Genomic DNA, 14575 nt, shown 5'->3' with positions numbered 1-14575 from the left:
AAGGTCACCACTGAAGAGAAGAGTCTTAGTGGAGTGGTAGGGATCTGATATATTGAGGAACAGATGGAGACCAGGCAATGAATTCTGGAACCGCAGCTGGTTGAGGAGCCAGGAGCCGGGTGGGAGAGCCCTCAATGTAGCCGATCCTCACAGTCTAAGGCAGAGCTTTGGTGTGCCAGGAGAGCCTCTGGGGGACACACATGTACAGACTCTCTCACAGTATAGCTGGTTTAATCCTCAAACACACACACACACACACACACACACACACACACACACACACACACACACACACACACGCACGCACACGGTGGAGTTCCTCAGGCTTTGCACTTTGACTCAGTTTGTATTTCGAGGTGCCATAGTGGGGGAAGAGCAGGAAAGTGTGGTGACAGTGAAGGAAGAGACTGAGGCAGCCACCTTCTGTGTGTCTAGTAAAGGTTTAGCCTCACGCTTATAGCAAGCTTGAACTTCCTATTTTAAATAGCTTCAGCCTATGATACAAATCAATGATGTAAATATGACTGACTACTGCCTTTGTTGATAGAATGAAGGGAAGCAGGGCTAGCACTTATCTGCTCATCTTTTTCTTTAAGGCTCCACTGCTACTGTATGACCCAAAACAGTAGAACTGTTCTAAGAGAAGGAATGAAGACTTCCATATCACAAATGTACTGGTATTGGACATTCAAATCTCCAAGACCTGATATTCATATTTTTGTGTTTACCTTCAGATCCATTTTCAAATCTCCCAAAACCCCATTGGTTCAAAAGGGTGAAAGCATTGTTTGTTCTCATTGGGGTCTTGAGTCTATCCAGGTCAGAAAACATGGAGGCAAAAACAGAGTAGAAGAATAATACAGAAAGGAGTTCATGAGTGAACAAGAAGCGGAGGGGGGGGTGTTATTGTAAGCATTGCAAATACAAAGTAACCTAAAGTTTTCTGATCCAGCCTCACCAGGATTTTGAATGAACTTTTGATGTCATGAACTATTTCATCACTGATACATGCATTACTCCACTCCACGGTCTCTCAGTGTTCCCTAAGTTACAGAGAAAAATTGGGCACAAGTAAAACTGGATCAACTCTCATCCTTGAAGGCTGAACTTCATGCAATTTAAGTTCTGTCCAGATTTGCATTAATTTCCACATCACACCTAATCTCAACAATGATAAATGGAACCCAACAGAATATAAAGAAAAGCTTCTAACACAAATTAAAACCTATCTTAAACAAAATTTCACCATCCATTGGAGCATCCCAACCTATTTTAAAGTTTTCTAGGAGTGACTGCAGGAAGACAACCCTGAACAGAAATCTGGAATTTAGACAATATGTATAGTTTTAGCAGCCATACCACTTCTTTTTTTTTAACTTTTCTTGTTTTTTTATTTGCTGCATCTTCATATTTTTCCTTTTTTTATTATAAAGAAATTTTCTGTTCATTTTACATACCAACCACAGATCCCCCTCTCCCTGCCCCCAACCTTTCTCCCAAACCTTCCCCCCATCCCCACCTCCTCCAAGTCAAGGTTTCCCATGAACCTGATACATTCAGTTGAGGCAGGTCCAAGCCCCTCCCCTCTACACCAAGGCTGCATAAGGTGTCACACCTTAGGCACTAGGCTCCAAAAAGTCAGCTCATGCACCAGGGATGGATTCCGATCCTCTTGCCTGGGGGCCCCCCCAACCAGTTCAAGCTAAACAACTGTCTCATATATCCAGAGGGCCTAGTCCAGTCCCATGGGGGCTCCACAGGTATTGGTCCACAATTCATGGGTTTCCACTAGTTTGGCTGGCCATCTTCGTACATTTTCCCATTATAATCTCGATGTCCCTTGCTTATAGAATCTCTCCTCTTTCTCATCAATTGGACTCCTGGAGCTTGGCCTGGCACCTGGACATGGATCTCTGCATTTGCTTCCATCAGTCACTAGATGAAGGTTCTATGATAACAGTTAGGGTATTCACTAATCTGGTTACCAGAGTAGACCAGTTCAGGCACCCTTTCGACTATTTTTATTAGACTAAGGTGGAGTCATCCTTGTGGATTCCTGGTAACTTCCCTAGCACTCTGTTTCTCCCTATTCCCATGATGTCTTCATTTATCATGGTATCTCTTTCCTCACTCTTCCACTCTGTCCCTGTTCCACCTCGAACCTCCCATTTCCTTATGTTCTCATCCCCCATTCCTTGCCCTTCATTACCTCCCACCCCCAGTTTGCTCATGTAGATCTCATCTATTTCTCCTTCACTGGGCTATCTATGTGTCCCTCTTAGGGTCCTCCTTGTTAGCTACCTTCTCTGGAGTTGTGGGTTGTAGTCTGGTTATCCTTTGCTTTACATCTAGTATTCACTTATGAGTAAGTACATATCATGTTTGTTTTTCTGAGTTTGGGTTACCTCACTCAGGATGATATTTTCTAGTTCCATCCATTTGCCTGCAAATTTCATGATGTCATTGTTTTTATACTGCTGAGTAGTACTCCATTGTGTATATGTGCCACATTTTCTTTATCCATTCTCCAGTTAAGGGGAATCTAGGTTGTTTCCAGGTTCTGGTTACGATGAATAATGCTGCTATGAACATAGTTGAGCATATGTCCTTGTGGTATGATTGAGCATTCCTTGGGTATATGCCCAAGAGTGGTATAGCTGGGTCTTGAGGAAGATTGATTCCCAATTTTCTGAGAAACCACCATACTGATTTCCAAATTAGCTGTACAAGTTTACACTCCCAGTAGCAATGGAGGAGTGTTCCCCTTGCTCCACATCCTCTCCATCATAAGCTGTCCTCAGTGTTTTTGATCATAGCCATTCTGACAGGTGTAAGATGGTATCTCAGAGTTGTTTTGATTTGCATTTCCCTGATGACTAAGGATGTTGAGAAATTCCTTAAATGCCTTTCAACCATTTGAGATTCTTCTGTTGAGAATTCTCTGTTTAGATCTGTAGCCTATTTTTTCATTGGATTGTTTGGTGTTTTGATATCTAGTTTCTTGAATTCTTTATATATTTTGGAGATCAGTCCTCTGTCAGATGTGGGGTTGGTGAAGATCTTTTTCCATTCTGCAGGCTGTCATTTTGTCTTATTGACTGTGTCCTTTGCCCTACAAAAGCTTCTCAGTTTCAGGAGGTCCCATTTATTAATTGTTGCTCTCAGTGTCTGTGCTACTGATGTTGTTATATATAGGAAGCAGTTCCTGTGCCAATGCATTCAAGACTACTTCCCACTTTCTCTTCTATCAAGTTCAGTATAACTGGATTTATGTTGAGGTTTTTGATCTACTTAGAGTTGAGTTTTGTGCATGGCAACAGATATGGGTCTAGTTGCAATCTTCTACATGTTGACATCCAATTATGCCAGCACCATTTGTTGAAGATGCTTTCTTTTTTCCATGGTACAGTTTTGGCTTCTTTGTCAAAAATCAGGTTTTCATAGGTGTGCAAATTAATGTCAGGGTCTTCAATTGGATTCCATTGGTCCACATATTGGTTTTTATGTCAGTACCGAGCTGTTTTTATTACTATAGCTCTATAGTAGAGCTTTAAATCAGGGATCGTGATGCCTCCAGAGGTTGCTGTATTATACAGGATTCTTGTAGCTATCCTGGGCTTTTTGTTTTTCCATATGAAGTTAAGTATTCTTTTTTCCAAGTCTGTGAAAAATTGTGTTGGGATTTTAGTGGGGATTGCATTGAATCTGTAGATTGCTTTTGGTAAGATTGTCATTTTTACTATGTGAATCCTGCCTATCCATGAGCATGGGAGATCTTTCCATTTTTAAAAAATATATACCTTTATTTTATAATTAACTTAATTTCACATATCAGCCAGGGATTCCCCCAGCCCTCCCCACAATCCACCCCCCATTCCCACCTCCTCCAAGGCAAGGTCTCTCCTGAGGAGTCAGCCCAGCCTAGTAGACTCAGCCGAGGCAGTTCCAGTGCCCTCTTCCCTATACCAAGGCTGAGCAAAGTATCCCAGCATAGGCCCCAGGCTCCAAAAAGCCAGCCCATGCACCAAGGACAGGTCCTGGCTCCACTGCCTGGGGGCCTCCCAAATAGTTCAAGATAATCAACTGTCCCACTTATCCAGAGGGCCTGGTCCAGTTCCATGGGGGCTCCTCAGCCGTTGGTTCACAGTTCATGTGTTTCCACTAGTTTGGCTATTTGTCCCTATACTTTTTCCAATCATGGTCTCAGTATCTCTCGCTCATACAATCCCTCCTCTCTCGCGCCGATTGGGCTCCCGGAGCTCCACCTGTGGCTCAGCCGTGGATCTCTGCATCTGCTTCCATTTTTTAAGTGGATGTTTTAATATTCCAGATCTGTTCATAAAATATTTTAGGATGTTAACAATATGCTATTACAGTATCTCATAGTGTAAATATCATTTGGTCATTCACAATGCAACCCACAGTATTTCTCAAAGAAATGCAATAAGCAAGCTGGTCACTGATTCTGACTTTGTAACTCAGAATTTCTTCAAAAAGCATTTCTGGGGTATCTCTTTCTTTTTCTGTAACCATTCATAGCAATGACACTTAGCTTTCCAGTTTATTTCATGATGGAAGTTTTATATAGGTTGCAAACTCTTTCTCTTGAATTCCACTCTGAAGCTGATACAAATGCTGTAACGTGATCTGGTTTTACAAAGAGTTCTGGGAGTCCAGAATGAGTATGATGAGGGATCCTTAGAAACAGAACAAGTGGGTGGATCCTCAGATCAAGATGAGGAGTGGAGTTGAATCTAGAGCCACCTAAGCTAAAGGAAGAATAGCTAGGAGTAAGATTTGTAACACGAATTGCTAGACAGTATTATTAATAAAAACCCAGAGCCAGATATTGGGGTAAAAAACTGAGAGATCAAAAGAATAGGAAAAGCCACAGTCAACCTCACCTTACACATGTCTCAGGCTCTAAAGAGACTACTTCCTATATACCCACTCCTATATGTGTTTCTGTTCTGCCATCTCATTTCCTCTCTTTGCCCAGTTACATCACTTCCTGTCTGTACAGACCTCCAGACTTTAAGGTTAGTGCTGGGATTAAAGGCATATGTGATTTAAGCTTTAGTAATGTTTCTTTTACAAATATGGGTGCCCTTGTATTTGGGGCATGAATGTTCAGAATTGAGACTTCATCTTGGTAGATTTTTCCCTGTGATAAACATGTAATGTCCTTCCCAATCTCTTTTGATTGATTTTAGTTTGAAGTCTATTTTATTAGAAATTAGGATAGCTACACCAGCTTGCTTCGTAAGTCCATTTGATTGGACAGTCTTTTCCCAGCCTTTTACTCCAAGGTAGTGTGTGTCTTTGAAGTTGAGGTGTGTTTCTTGTATGCAGCAGATGGATGGATCCTGTTTTTGTATCCATTTTGTTAGCCTGTGTCTTTTTATAGGCGAATTGAGACCAATGATATTAATGGATATTAATGACCAGTGATTGTTAATTCCTGTTACTTTTTGGTGGTAGTGTTGTGTGTTTCCCTTCTTTGGTATTTGTTGGTGTGAGATTATCTATTGCCTGTGTGTTCATGGGTGTATCTAACTTCCTTAGGTTGGCTTTTTCCTTCTAGTGCTTTCTGTAGGGCTGATTTGTGGATAGGTATTGTTTAAATCTGGTTTTATCATGGAATATTTTGTTTACTCCATCTATGGTGATTGAGAGTTTTGCTGGGTATAATAGTCTGGGTTAGCATCTATGGTCTCAGTGTCTGCATAACATCTGTCCAGGAACTTCTGGCTTTTAGAGTCTCCATTGAGAAGTCAGCTATTATTCTTATGGGTCTGCCTTTATATATTACTTGGCCTTTTTCCTTTTCAGCTCTTAATATTTTTTTTTTTATTCTGTATGTTTAGTGGTCTATTATGTGGCAAGGGGATTTTTTTTTGATCCAGTCTATTTGGTGTTCTGTAAGCTTCTTGTATTTTCATAAGCATTTCCTTCTTTAGGTTGGGAAAGTTTTCTTTTATGATTTTGTTAAATATATTTTCTGTGCCTTTGAGTTGGTATTCTTCTCCTTCTTTTATCCCTATTGTTCTTAGGTTTGGTCTTTTCATGGTGTTCCAAATTTTCTGGACGTTTTGTGTTATGACTGTTGGCTTTAGTGTTTTCTATGACTAATGAATCTATTTCCTCTATCATATTGTCAGTGCCAGAGATTTTTCTCTTTCATCACTTGCATTCTATTGGTTATGTAGTTCCTGTTCATTTACTCAGATTTTCCATTTCCAGCATTCCCTCAGTTTGTCTTCTTTATTGTCTTGATTTCAGTTTTCAAATCTTGAACTGTTTCCTTCATCTGTTTGCTTTTTCTTGGCTTTCTTTAAGGGATTTATTGATTTCTTCCAATTTTTTGTTTGTCTTTTCCTCGGTTTCTTTGAGGGAATTTTTCATTTCCTCTTTAAAGACCTCTATCATCATCTTAAGTCATTTTTAAGGCCAATTTCTTCTGTTTCTTTGCATTGGGATGTTCAGGTCTTGCTGATGTGAAACCACTAGGTTCTGATAGTGCCATATTGATCTTTATGTTGTTGACTGTATTTTTTTATGTTATGTTTTTTTATTTAATTTTTTATTTTTATTTTGCAATACAATTCAGTTCTACATATCAGCCACGGATTCCCTTGTTCTCCCCCCTCCCACCCCCCCTCACCTTCCCCCCAGCCCACCCCCCATTCCCACCTCCTCCAGGGCAAATCCTTCCCCGCGGACTGAGATCAACCTGATAGACTCAGTCCAGGTAGCTGTATTTTTGCATTGACATCTACCCATCTCTTTCTCTACTCAGTGCAAGCTCCCTGTGTCTGAGGGAGCCTCTCTTGGTCCGATCAATACTCTTAGTCCAATAGGAGCTCTTGGTCTAATCAGGGCTCTTAGTCCAATTGGCATTGGTGGGCTCTGTCTCAGGGAGTAGCTGAAGTCTTGGAGGGTTGGTGGGTTTGGGAGGGGTGGGGTTTGTGGGTTACAGGGTCTGGTGAGGGATGGTGGTAGCCTGACCTGTCTGCAGGAGACCTGCCTACTGGCCTGAAACTGGGACTGCAAAGGGTGGTGGTGTGGGGGCACAAGGTTATGCCCCTGGGCCCAAAGCCTAGAGGCTAGGGTGTTAATCTATGAGGACAAAGACTCACTTCTCAGTCCAGTTGGTGCTCCATACCACTTCTAATACTAATTTTAATGACCAGTTTTGTGCATTTTGTATGGTATACCACAATGAAGGTTAGAAATGACAACAAAACCATAGTCACTGCACAAACTTAAGTCTAAACACTGAAGGCAGTACCTGTGGTATTTAGAAACAGAGAAGACACATCTCAAGTAAGCTGAACACCATTCGACATAAGTACACACCAAAGTATATCCCTATAAGCTATTAAATACAAGTGTCAAATGAAGCATCCTAGAATACAGCGATGCAGGTCCACTAACCATCATAAACCACACAGACAACAGGAATTAAGTGCTCAGTTCAGGAGCCAGAATGTCCTTACCATAAAGGGAAGAAGTACACAGGAAAGTAAGGTCTGTGTGCAAGCAAGCCAACAGCTTTATTTTTTTTTTTTTTTTTTTTTTTTTTTTTTTTTTTTTTTTTTTTTTTTTTTTTTTTTGGTTTTTCGAGACAGGGTTTCTCTGTGTAGCTTTGCGCCTTTCCTGGAACTCACTCGGTAGTCCAGGCTGGCCTCGAACTCACAGAGATCCGCCTGGCTCTGCCTCCCGAGTGCTGGGATTAAAGGCGTGCGCCACCACCGCCCGGCTAGCCAACAGCTTTAAAACAAAGCTTTCTCCCTTCCATCTGCCTCTTACCACACCATGCCAACAACCATACTTCTTTGCCATAGGTTATGTTTAGGTGTTTATATTCATTGGGGAACACATTTCTAGTGCTGAAATTTAAAAATATTAAAAATATTGTTTATAATACATCTATTTGTTTAGACTCAAACTTCCTGAAGCATGTATGTAGAGTACCGCATGTTATTTCCTAACAAGTGCTACTATTGGGTAGATTGCAACAACATGACTCACCATCAGGGTGTTGATAATCTTGCTGTAACAAATGTTATTCATATATAACAAAACATCTTAGCCAACAAAGTACAAAAACTACAGTATAACTACACGGGAATAAATCAATATCCCAAAGAGTCTAGAATTGAAAACTAGAAAAGCAGTTATGCATACTGAAGACGAAGGGAATGAACTCTTTTCAGTTTAGACTTTCTCTGCCCTAAAAACACATATTTTAATTATTGTTTTTCTTCTTTCAGCTTCATGGTGGATCCTGAACAACAATTAGATGTCCCTACACATTGTCTTCATTGTTCCAAGTACAAGCGTTGTTATCTAAAATTCAAACTGGAAAGTTCTCTGTGGTTGTCAATTGGCTGCACACTTTTGTTCAAGGTGTTTACTATAAGTATACTATTCTGAAGTGTGTTCTGTAACTATTTTCAAAGTTTATTGTTACTCTTGATAATTGATGCTAATTGATTTGCTACATTGTAATCAAAATTATAACAAAATCCTAATATATAAAAATGGTATATAAATTAAGTAATGAAATTGTGAGAATTAAGACAAAAAAAAAAGCTAAGTGAGAACTTCTAGAGCATTGTATCATAGGCCAGGGTTTGCAAACTGGCATATGCTCTAAAGAATCACATCCATGCTTTGTGACTTTTTCATTAACACATTCTTCTTCAATAAGGTCCACATGCTCATCACGTGGTCCTCCAACTATTCTCTTTATAATTCCTTTAACATTAACATAAATGCACTCAACAACCTTGGCTGTAGCCTGTAGACGCTCTGTCCGTGAGTCATGTTGTAAAGTGGCTGTAGCCTGTAGACGCTCTGTCCATGTGTCATGTTGTAAAGTGGCTGTAGCCTGTAGACGCTCTGTCCGTGAGTCATGTTGTAAAGTGGTATTTTGCAAGTGAACACTCTGTAGTAACTTAGAGCATTTACTAATGTGATACCTTTGCTTGTATGACTCTCATATATAAGTTAAACATTATTGAGCAAACATTGGAGAAATTAAAGTTTATGGCAGATGGCTTTGATATATGATCCAAATAGCTAACTATTTTTATGAAAAATGGACACTTGCATTTAAATGAATATTTTCAAATTCAGTACTTTAAGTCTAAAATTTCAACTCAACTGAATAAAGAAATTTAAAATAAGCACAAAACTTTAGTACTGAATATACCTATTTTATATACTTCTCTAAGATAACAACTACACAGCTTATCTACTCAAGAATTCTATAACTCTTGTTATAGACTCTGCTATGAAAATACACATGGAACTATTACCATGTTATTCTCTCATACAAATGCCTTTGAAACTCTGTGTCTTAAGGGAAAAAGACATGCAAAATACTATGGTATTTTTAACAGTTGGAAAACTTAAGTAAAGACAAGGCTTGAATGAAAGTTTCATTTCATAAATATGAGACTCAATCTGGAATATTATCTCAAATAATTTATGGGACATTGATTTATTGAATGCTTTTGTATAATTTCAGTACTTAACAATCTATGTAAATTTTCATAGTTTCTGTTAGACCAAATGAGCAAATTTCTATACACACGCACGCACACACACACACACACACACACACACACACACACACACACACACACTGCATATGTATATTCCTCAAGCACTATGAAACAATGCCTGGCTCAACACTTTTGGTATAGATATGCAAGGCAAAAACATTAATGGAGTTTTTTATGCAATGATTGTTGAGACAAAAATTATACATTTGTGTGAAAGGCAAAGAGACAGCAGGGGAGTTTTTGTGGTCTCACTGTGATTACACACTGTAAAGTTCTGAAACCCAGGGGTCTTTCAACATACAAATGCTTCTTGGAAATGCTGGTTATAAATGATTTCAAAATACAAATTACAACCAAACCAAACATTGTCTTAGCTGGCCCACTTTATATTCAACCCCAAAATCCTACCAAGTGTATTGCATATAAGGTAGTTCCCAAAGTGGCATAGTAGTATAACTGAAGAGGGTCTGCCCAGCAACAGAGTTTGGAGAAAGGCCCTCTGCTTACAAATTGGAATGAATTTTGTAAATATATTAAACTAGAATCAAAAGGACTTGAGAAAAAAGCAAATAATTAACCAATTTAACTCTATGGTAAATCTTAGCTACTATTTATGTGTTTTTAAGTATGTGTATGTGTATATGAATATGTATGGAAACACATGCATACAGACACTGGATCCCAAGACAAAAGGAAACAATAGGAGGCAACACACCCACTATTCCATAGTATAAATATCTCATTTTCAAACAAACAATGCATTTATGCTAAATGAACAGGAGTCTTTTTTTTTCTACTGAAAAACAATTCTTTCTCTGAGGAGCAAAGCAATGCAAAAGAAGCTACTAAAAGAGCCAGCTGGGAAATCTACTGCGGCAGAGGTGCTGGCTTTAGTACTTCACACTCAGGAGAAACAAGGTTTCTGTGGCTAGTGACCTCGAGTGACTTCCCAGTGGCCCCAAACACAAGTGTGAAGGACTGGGTTTGTGCTTACCTTTCTGTCTGCAGTATTCCTGAAACTTAGTGCACTAAATTCCTAGGAATTAAAAGTTTATGCATCAAAATTCTTCATCCATATATATTCTTATTATGAGAAATTACAGAATTGAAACTTAATGTACCTCAATTATTTGCAAATTCCTGCATTTGTCCTCCTTTAGAAGCAATCTCAATTTTATTTTCCAACTGCTTGACTCTTAATCATATAATCTTATGAGTGCCATTAAGTATCAGCTGCTTTTCAACTTCAGTTTCATTAACTATCATTGTTTTCAAAATGTTTATCTCTACTAGTAGTTATGGATCTAAGACCATGTTATTAAGAACATATAGAACAATCAATCATATATTTGAAATGTCTATCAGAAAGTCTCCTCCCCTCTTCCACCCCCATTGATAACTGCTTTGAACACCCTGAATCATTCTGAGCCTCTGGAGACATCCTAATGACCTGTTCAGGGCTGGTATGAAATCAGTGGGGAAAAAGGGACATTGACTTTACAGGGAACAAAAATTATGTACCACATATACATCATAGCAAATACTTTATATTTGAGAATCTTTACAGCTTACATTTCCATTCCATTATTACAAGTGATGAAAAACAAGAATTGCAAGTAGCATGCAAATTATAATACAGTCTTCCCACTTCGCCAACAACATCCCCACTTTTGAGTGTTACTTTCCAATTTTTGCAGGAACTGCCTGCAAAGCTGAAACTGATTAGAAAAATTCTTTATAGTTTAAAATATCTCTTTCTCATTTTATGAGAAGCCAAATAGCCAACCATCAAAAGTAAAAATAAATTGAATCGTCACAGTCCATTAGTTATTGTTACTAGGTCCACTTCATTTGCAGGTGTCCAAAATATAAAATGAATAATTCTTTATCTTCAAATTCATCTGTTCTTAAAATGCTACTTATAACTTTGGTTGTTTTCCTGTAATATAGAAGAAAGATAATGTATCAATTAGACTAACTGAAAACAGTTCTCACAAATTAGCTTATTCAATCAAATACTATGAATCTACTTCTATGTAAATGCATGTTACTATAGAAACAAAGTAACTGGAACTATCAAATACATTTGTGTTTCAATAAACTTATGTAATCCATTTTTAAATATGGTAAATTGTACTCTAAGTCTGTTGTTCTGTTCCTGTGGTACCTAGTTTTATAAATGCTGTTAATGCATAAAACAAAAGTAAGCAATTCTAATGTATATTTATCCAAAATAAGTTTGTCAAGCTTTTATTAACAAAATAAAGTGTTAATAAATTATTTAAGCCTGGAAATAAAGACTGATTTGTTTTATGAATTTATATTTATTCTTACAGACCAAGAAATTATATGTTCCCTTAATCTTCAAACAGGTGAGAAAATCAAGTATTTGAAACCTTCACCATATATTCCTTTCTTAAGAGTATTATTTAAAAATTTGGGCTGGAGAGATGGCTCAGAGGTTAAGAGCACTGACTGCTCTTCCAGAGGTCCTGAGTTCAATTCCCAGCAACCACATGGTGGCTCACAACCATCTGTAATGAGATCTGGTGCCCTCTTCTGACCTGCAGTCATACATACTGTATACATAATAAATAAATAAATCTTTAAAAAAAAAAAAAAAATTTATTTCCTAGCTGGGCAATGGTGGCGCACATCTTTAGTCCCAGCACTCAGGAGGCAGAGGCAGGTGGATCTCTGTGACTCTGAGTTCAAGGCCAGCCTGTTTACAGAGTGAGTTCCAGGACAGCCAAGACTGTTTCACAAAGAAACCCTGTCTCGAAAAATAAAAATTAAAAAAAAAATTTTTTAAAAAAAGCAGTCTATCCTTTGGGCTGGAGAGATGGATCAGAGGTTAAGAGCCCTGGCTGCTCTTCTAGAGGTCCTGAGTTCAATTCCCAGCAACCACATGGTGGCTCACAACCATCTATAATGAGATCTGGTGCCCTCTTCTGGCCTGCATGCATACATGCAGACAGAACACTGTATATATAATAAATAAATAATTCTTTAAAAAAATGTATTTCCTGATTTAATTCGAAAAAAATGGCTAATGAGCTAGTGAGATGACTAAGTGGATAAAGGTGCTTGCTGCTAATCCTGATGATCTGAGTTCGATCCCCAGGACCTATATGTGGGAAGAACAGTGACTCCTGCAAAGTTATTTTCTGACTCTATGCTTGTTCAGTGTCAGGCATACACACACATGCACACTATAGATCAAATAAAAATGTGATAAAAGTGTTTAACTGGCTGGAGGCACCTAAGCTGTTAGGGAGTTTCAATTATAGAATATTGATAGAAACAATGAATATAAAATATTTTAACTTATAGCCAAGGAAATATATTTATTTACAGTGGGGTTTGTATGTGTGTGCCAACAGAAGCACAGATACATATGCACAGAGGCTAAATGGGGATGTGAAGTGTCTTGCTCTATGACTTTGCCTTATTCTCTTGAGATATGGTGTTATCACTGAACTTGGAACTCAGCTGACAGTCAGCAACCCCCTATTTCCATATGCATCCACACCCAGCTTTTTATATGGGTTCTGGGGGTTCAAATTCAGGTCTCTATGACTGTGCACCAAGTGCTCCTGTCCAATGAACCATCATCCCAGCCTCAGGACTGTGGAAATAGGATGAATTTTCAAGACATAAAATTCCAAAAAGAGGAAAAGGAGAAAGTATTCTATACCCCATAGTAGAGCTTTTCCAGGCAAACTTACAATGCTGAGTCTCATCTTAAAATTATAATAAGACAACTAAAGGAGATCAAGAAGATACAAATTGGAAAGGAAGAAGTCCAAGTGTCACTATTTGCTGATGGCATGATAGTATTCTTAAGTGACCCCAAAAATTCTACCAGGGAACTCCTACAGCTGATAAACACCTTTAGTGAAAGAACTGGATACAAGATTAATTTTTTAAAAAAATCATTAGCCCTCCTACATACAAATGACCAACAGGCTGAGAAAGAAATCATGGAAACAACACCCTTCACAAAAGCCACAAATAATATAAAATATCTTGGGGTAACTACCCAAGGAAGTGAAAGACTTATACAACAAAAACTTGAAGTCTTTGAAGAAAGAAATTGAAGAAGATATCAGAAGATAGACAGATCTCCCATGTTCATGGATTTACGGTAGGATTAACATAGCAAAAATGGCCATCTTACCAAAAGCAGTCTATAGATTCAATGAGAACTCCATCAAAATTTCAACACAATTCTTTACAGACCTCAAAAGGACTACATTCAACTTCATATGGAAAAACAAAAACTCAGGATAGCTAAAACAGTGTTGTACAATAAAAGAACTTCCAGAGGTATCACCATCCCTAATTTCAAACTGTACTACCTAGCTATGGTAATAAAACCACGTGGTATTGGCATAAAAACATACAGGTTCATCAATGGAATCAAATTGAAAACCCAGACATAAATCTATACACTTATGAACACCTGATTTTTTATAAATAAGCCATAAATACACAATGGAAAAAAAGAATCTTCAGTAACTGGATGCCAGCATGTAGAAGAATACGATTATATCCGTATCTATTGCCATGCACAAAACTCAAGTCCAAATGGATCAAAGACTTCAACATTAAACCAGATACACTGAATCTGATAGAAGAGAAGGTGGGAATAGCCTTGAACATGCACAGGAGACAACTTCCTGAAGAGAACACCATTAGCACAGGCATTAAAAACAACAATCAATAAATGGGACCTCATGAAACTGAAAAGCTTCTGTAAGGCAAAGGACATTGTCAATTGGACAAAATTGGAAAGATTTTCAGCAACTCCACATCTGACAGGGAGCTAATATCAAAAATATATAAATAACTCAAGAAAGTAGACATCAGCAAACCAAATAATCCAATTAAAAAGTGCATTGCAGATCTCAACAGAGAAATCTCCAGTGGCTGAGAAACGCTTAAAAAAAATGTTCAACATCCTTAGCCATCAGGGAAACACAAATCAAAACAACACT

At 38.2% G+C, this 14575-nt stretch overlaps 1 protein-coding gene across 1 annotated transcript in view; it reads left to right on the top strand.

Annotated features, from left to right (window-relative positions):
* Necab1 (N-terminal EF-hand calcium binding protein 1) overlaps window positions 1–11855 on the top strand; it is a 155013-nt gene extending 143158 nt beyond the window's left edge. The window contains exon 13 of the mRNA XM_052718359.1: window positions 8277–11855. Coding sequence (XP_052574319.1) covers window positions 8277–8305 — 29 coding nt within the window. The 3' untranslated portion in view covers window positions 8306–11855. The remainder of the gene's footprint in view (window positions 1–8276) is intronic.
* The last annotated feature ends 2720 nt before the right edge of the window (window positions 11856–14575 follow it).

Source organism: Peromyscus californicus, unplaced genomic scaffold (assembly GCF_007827085.1).
Source record: "Peromyscus californicus insignis strain IS unplaced genomic scaffold, ASM782708v3 Scaffold_5__1_contigs__length_169319896, whole genome shotgun sequence".
NCBI classification, from domain to species: Eukaryota; Metazoa; Chordata; class Mammalia; order Rodentia; family Cricetidae; genus Peromyscus; species Peromyscus californicus.
This window is presented reverse-complemented; position numbering and strand designations above follow the sequence as displayed.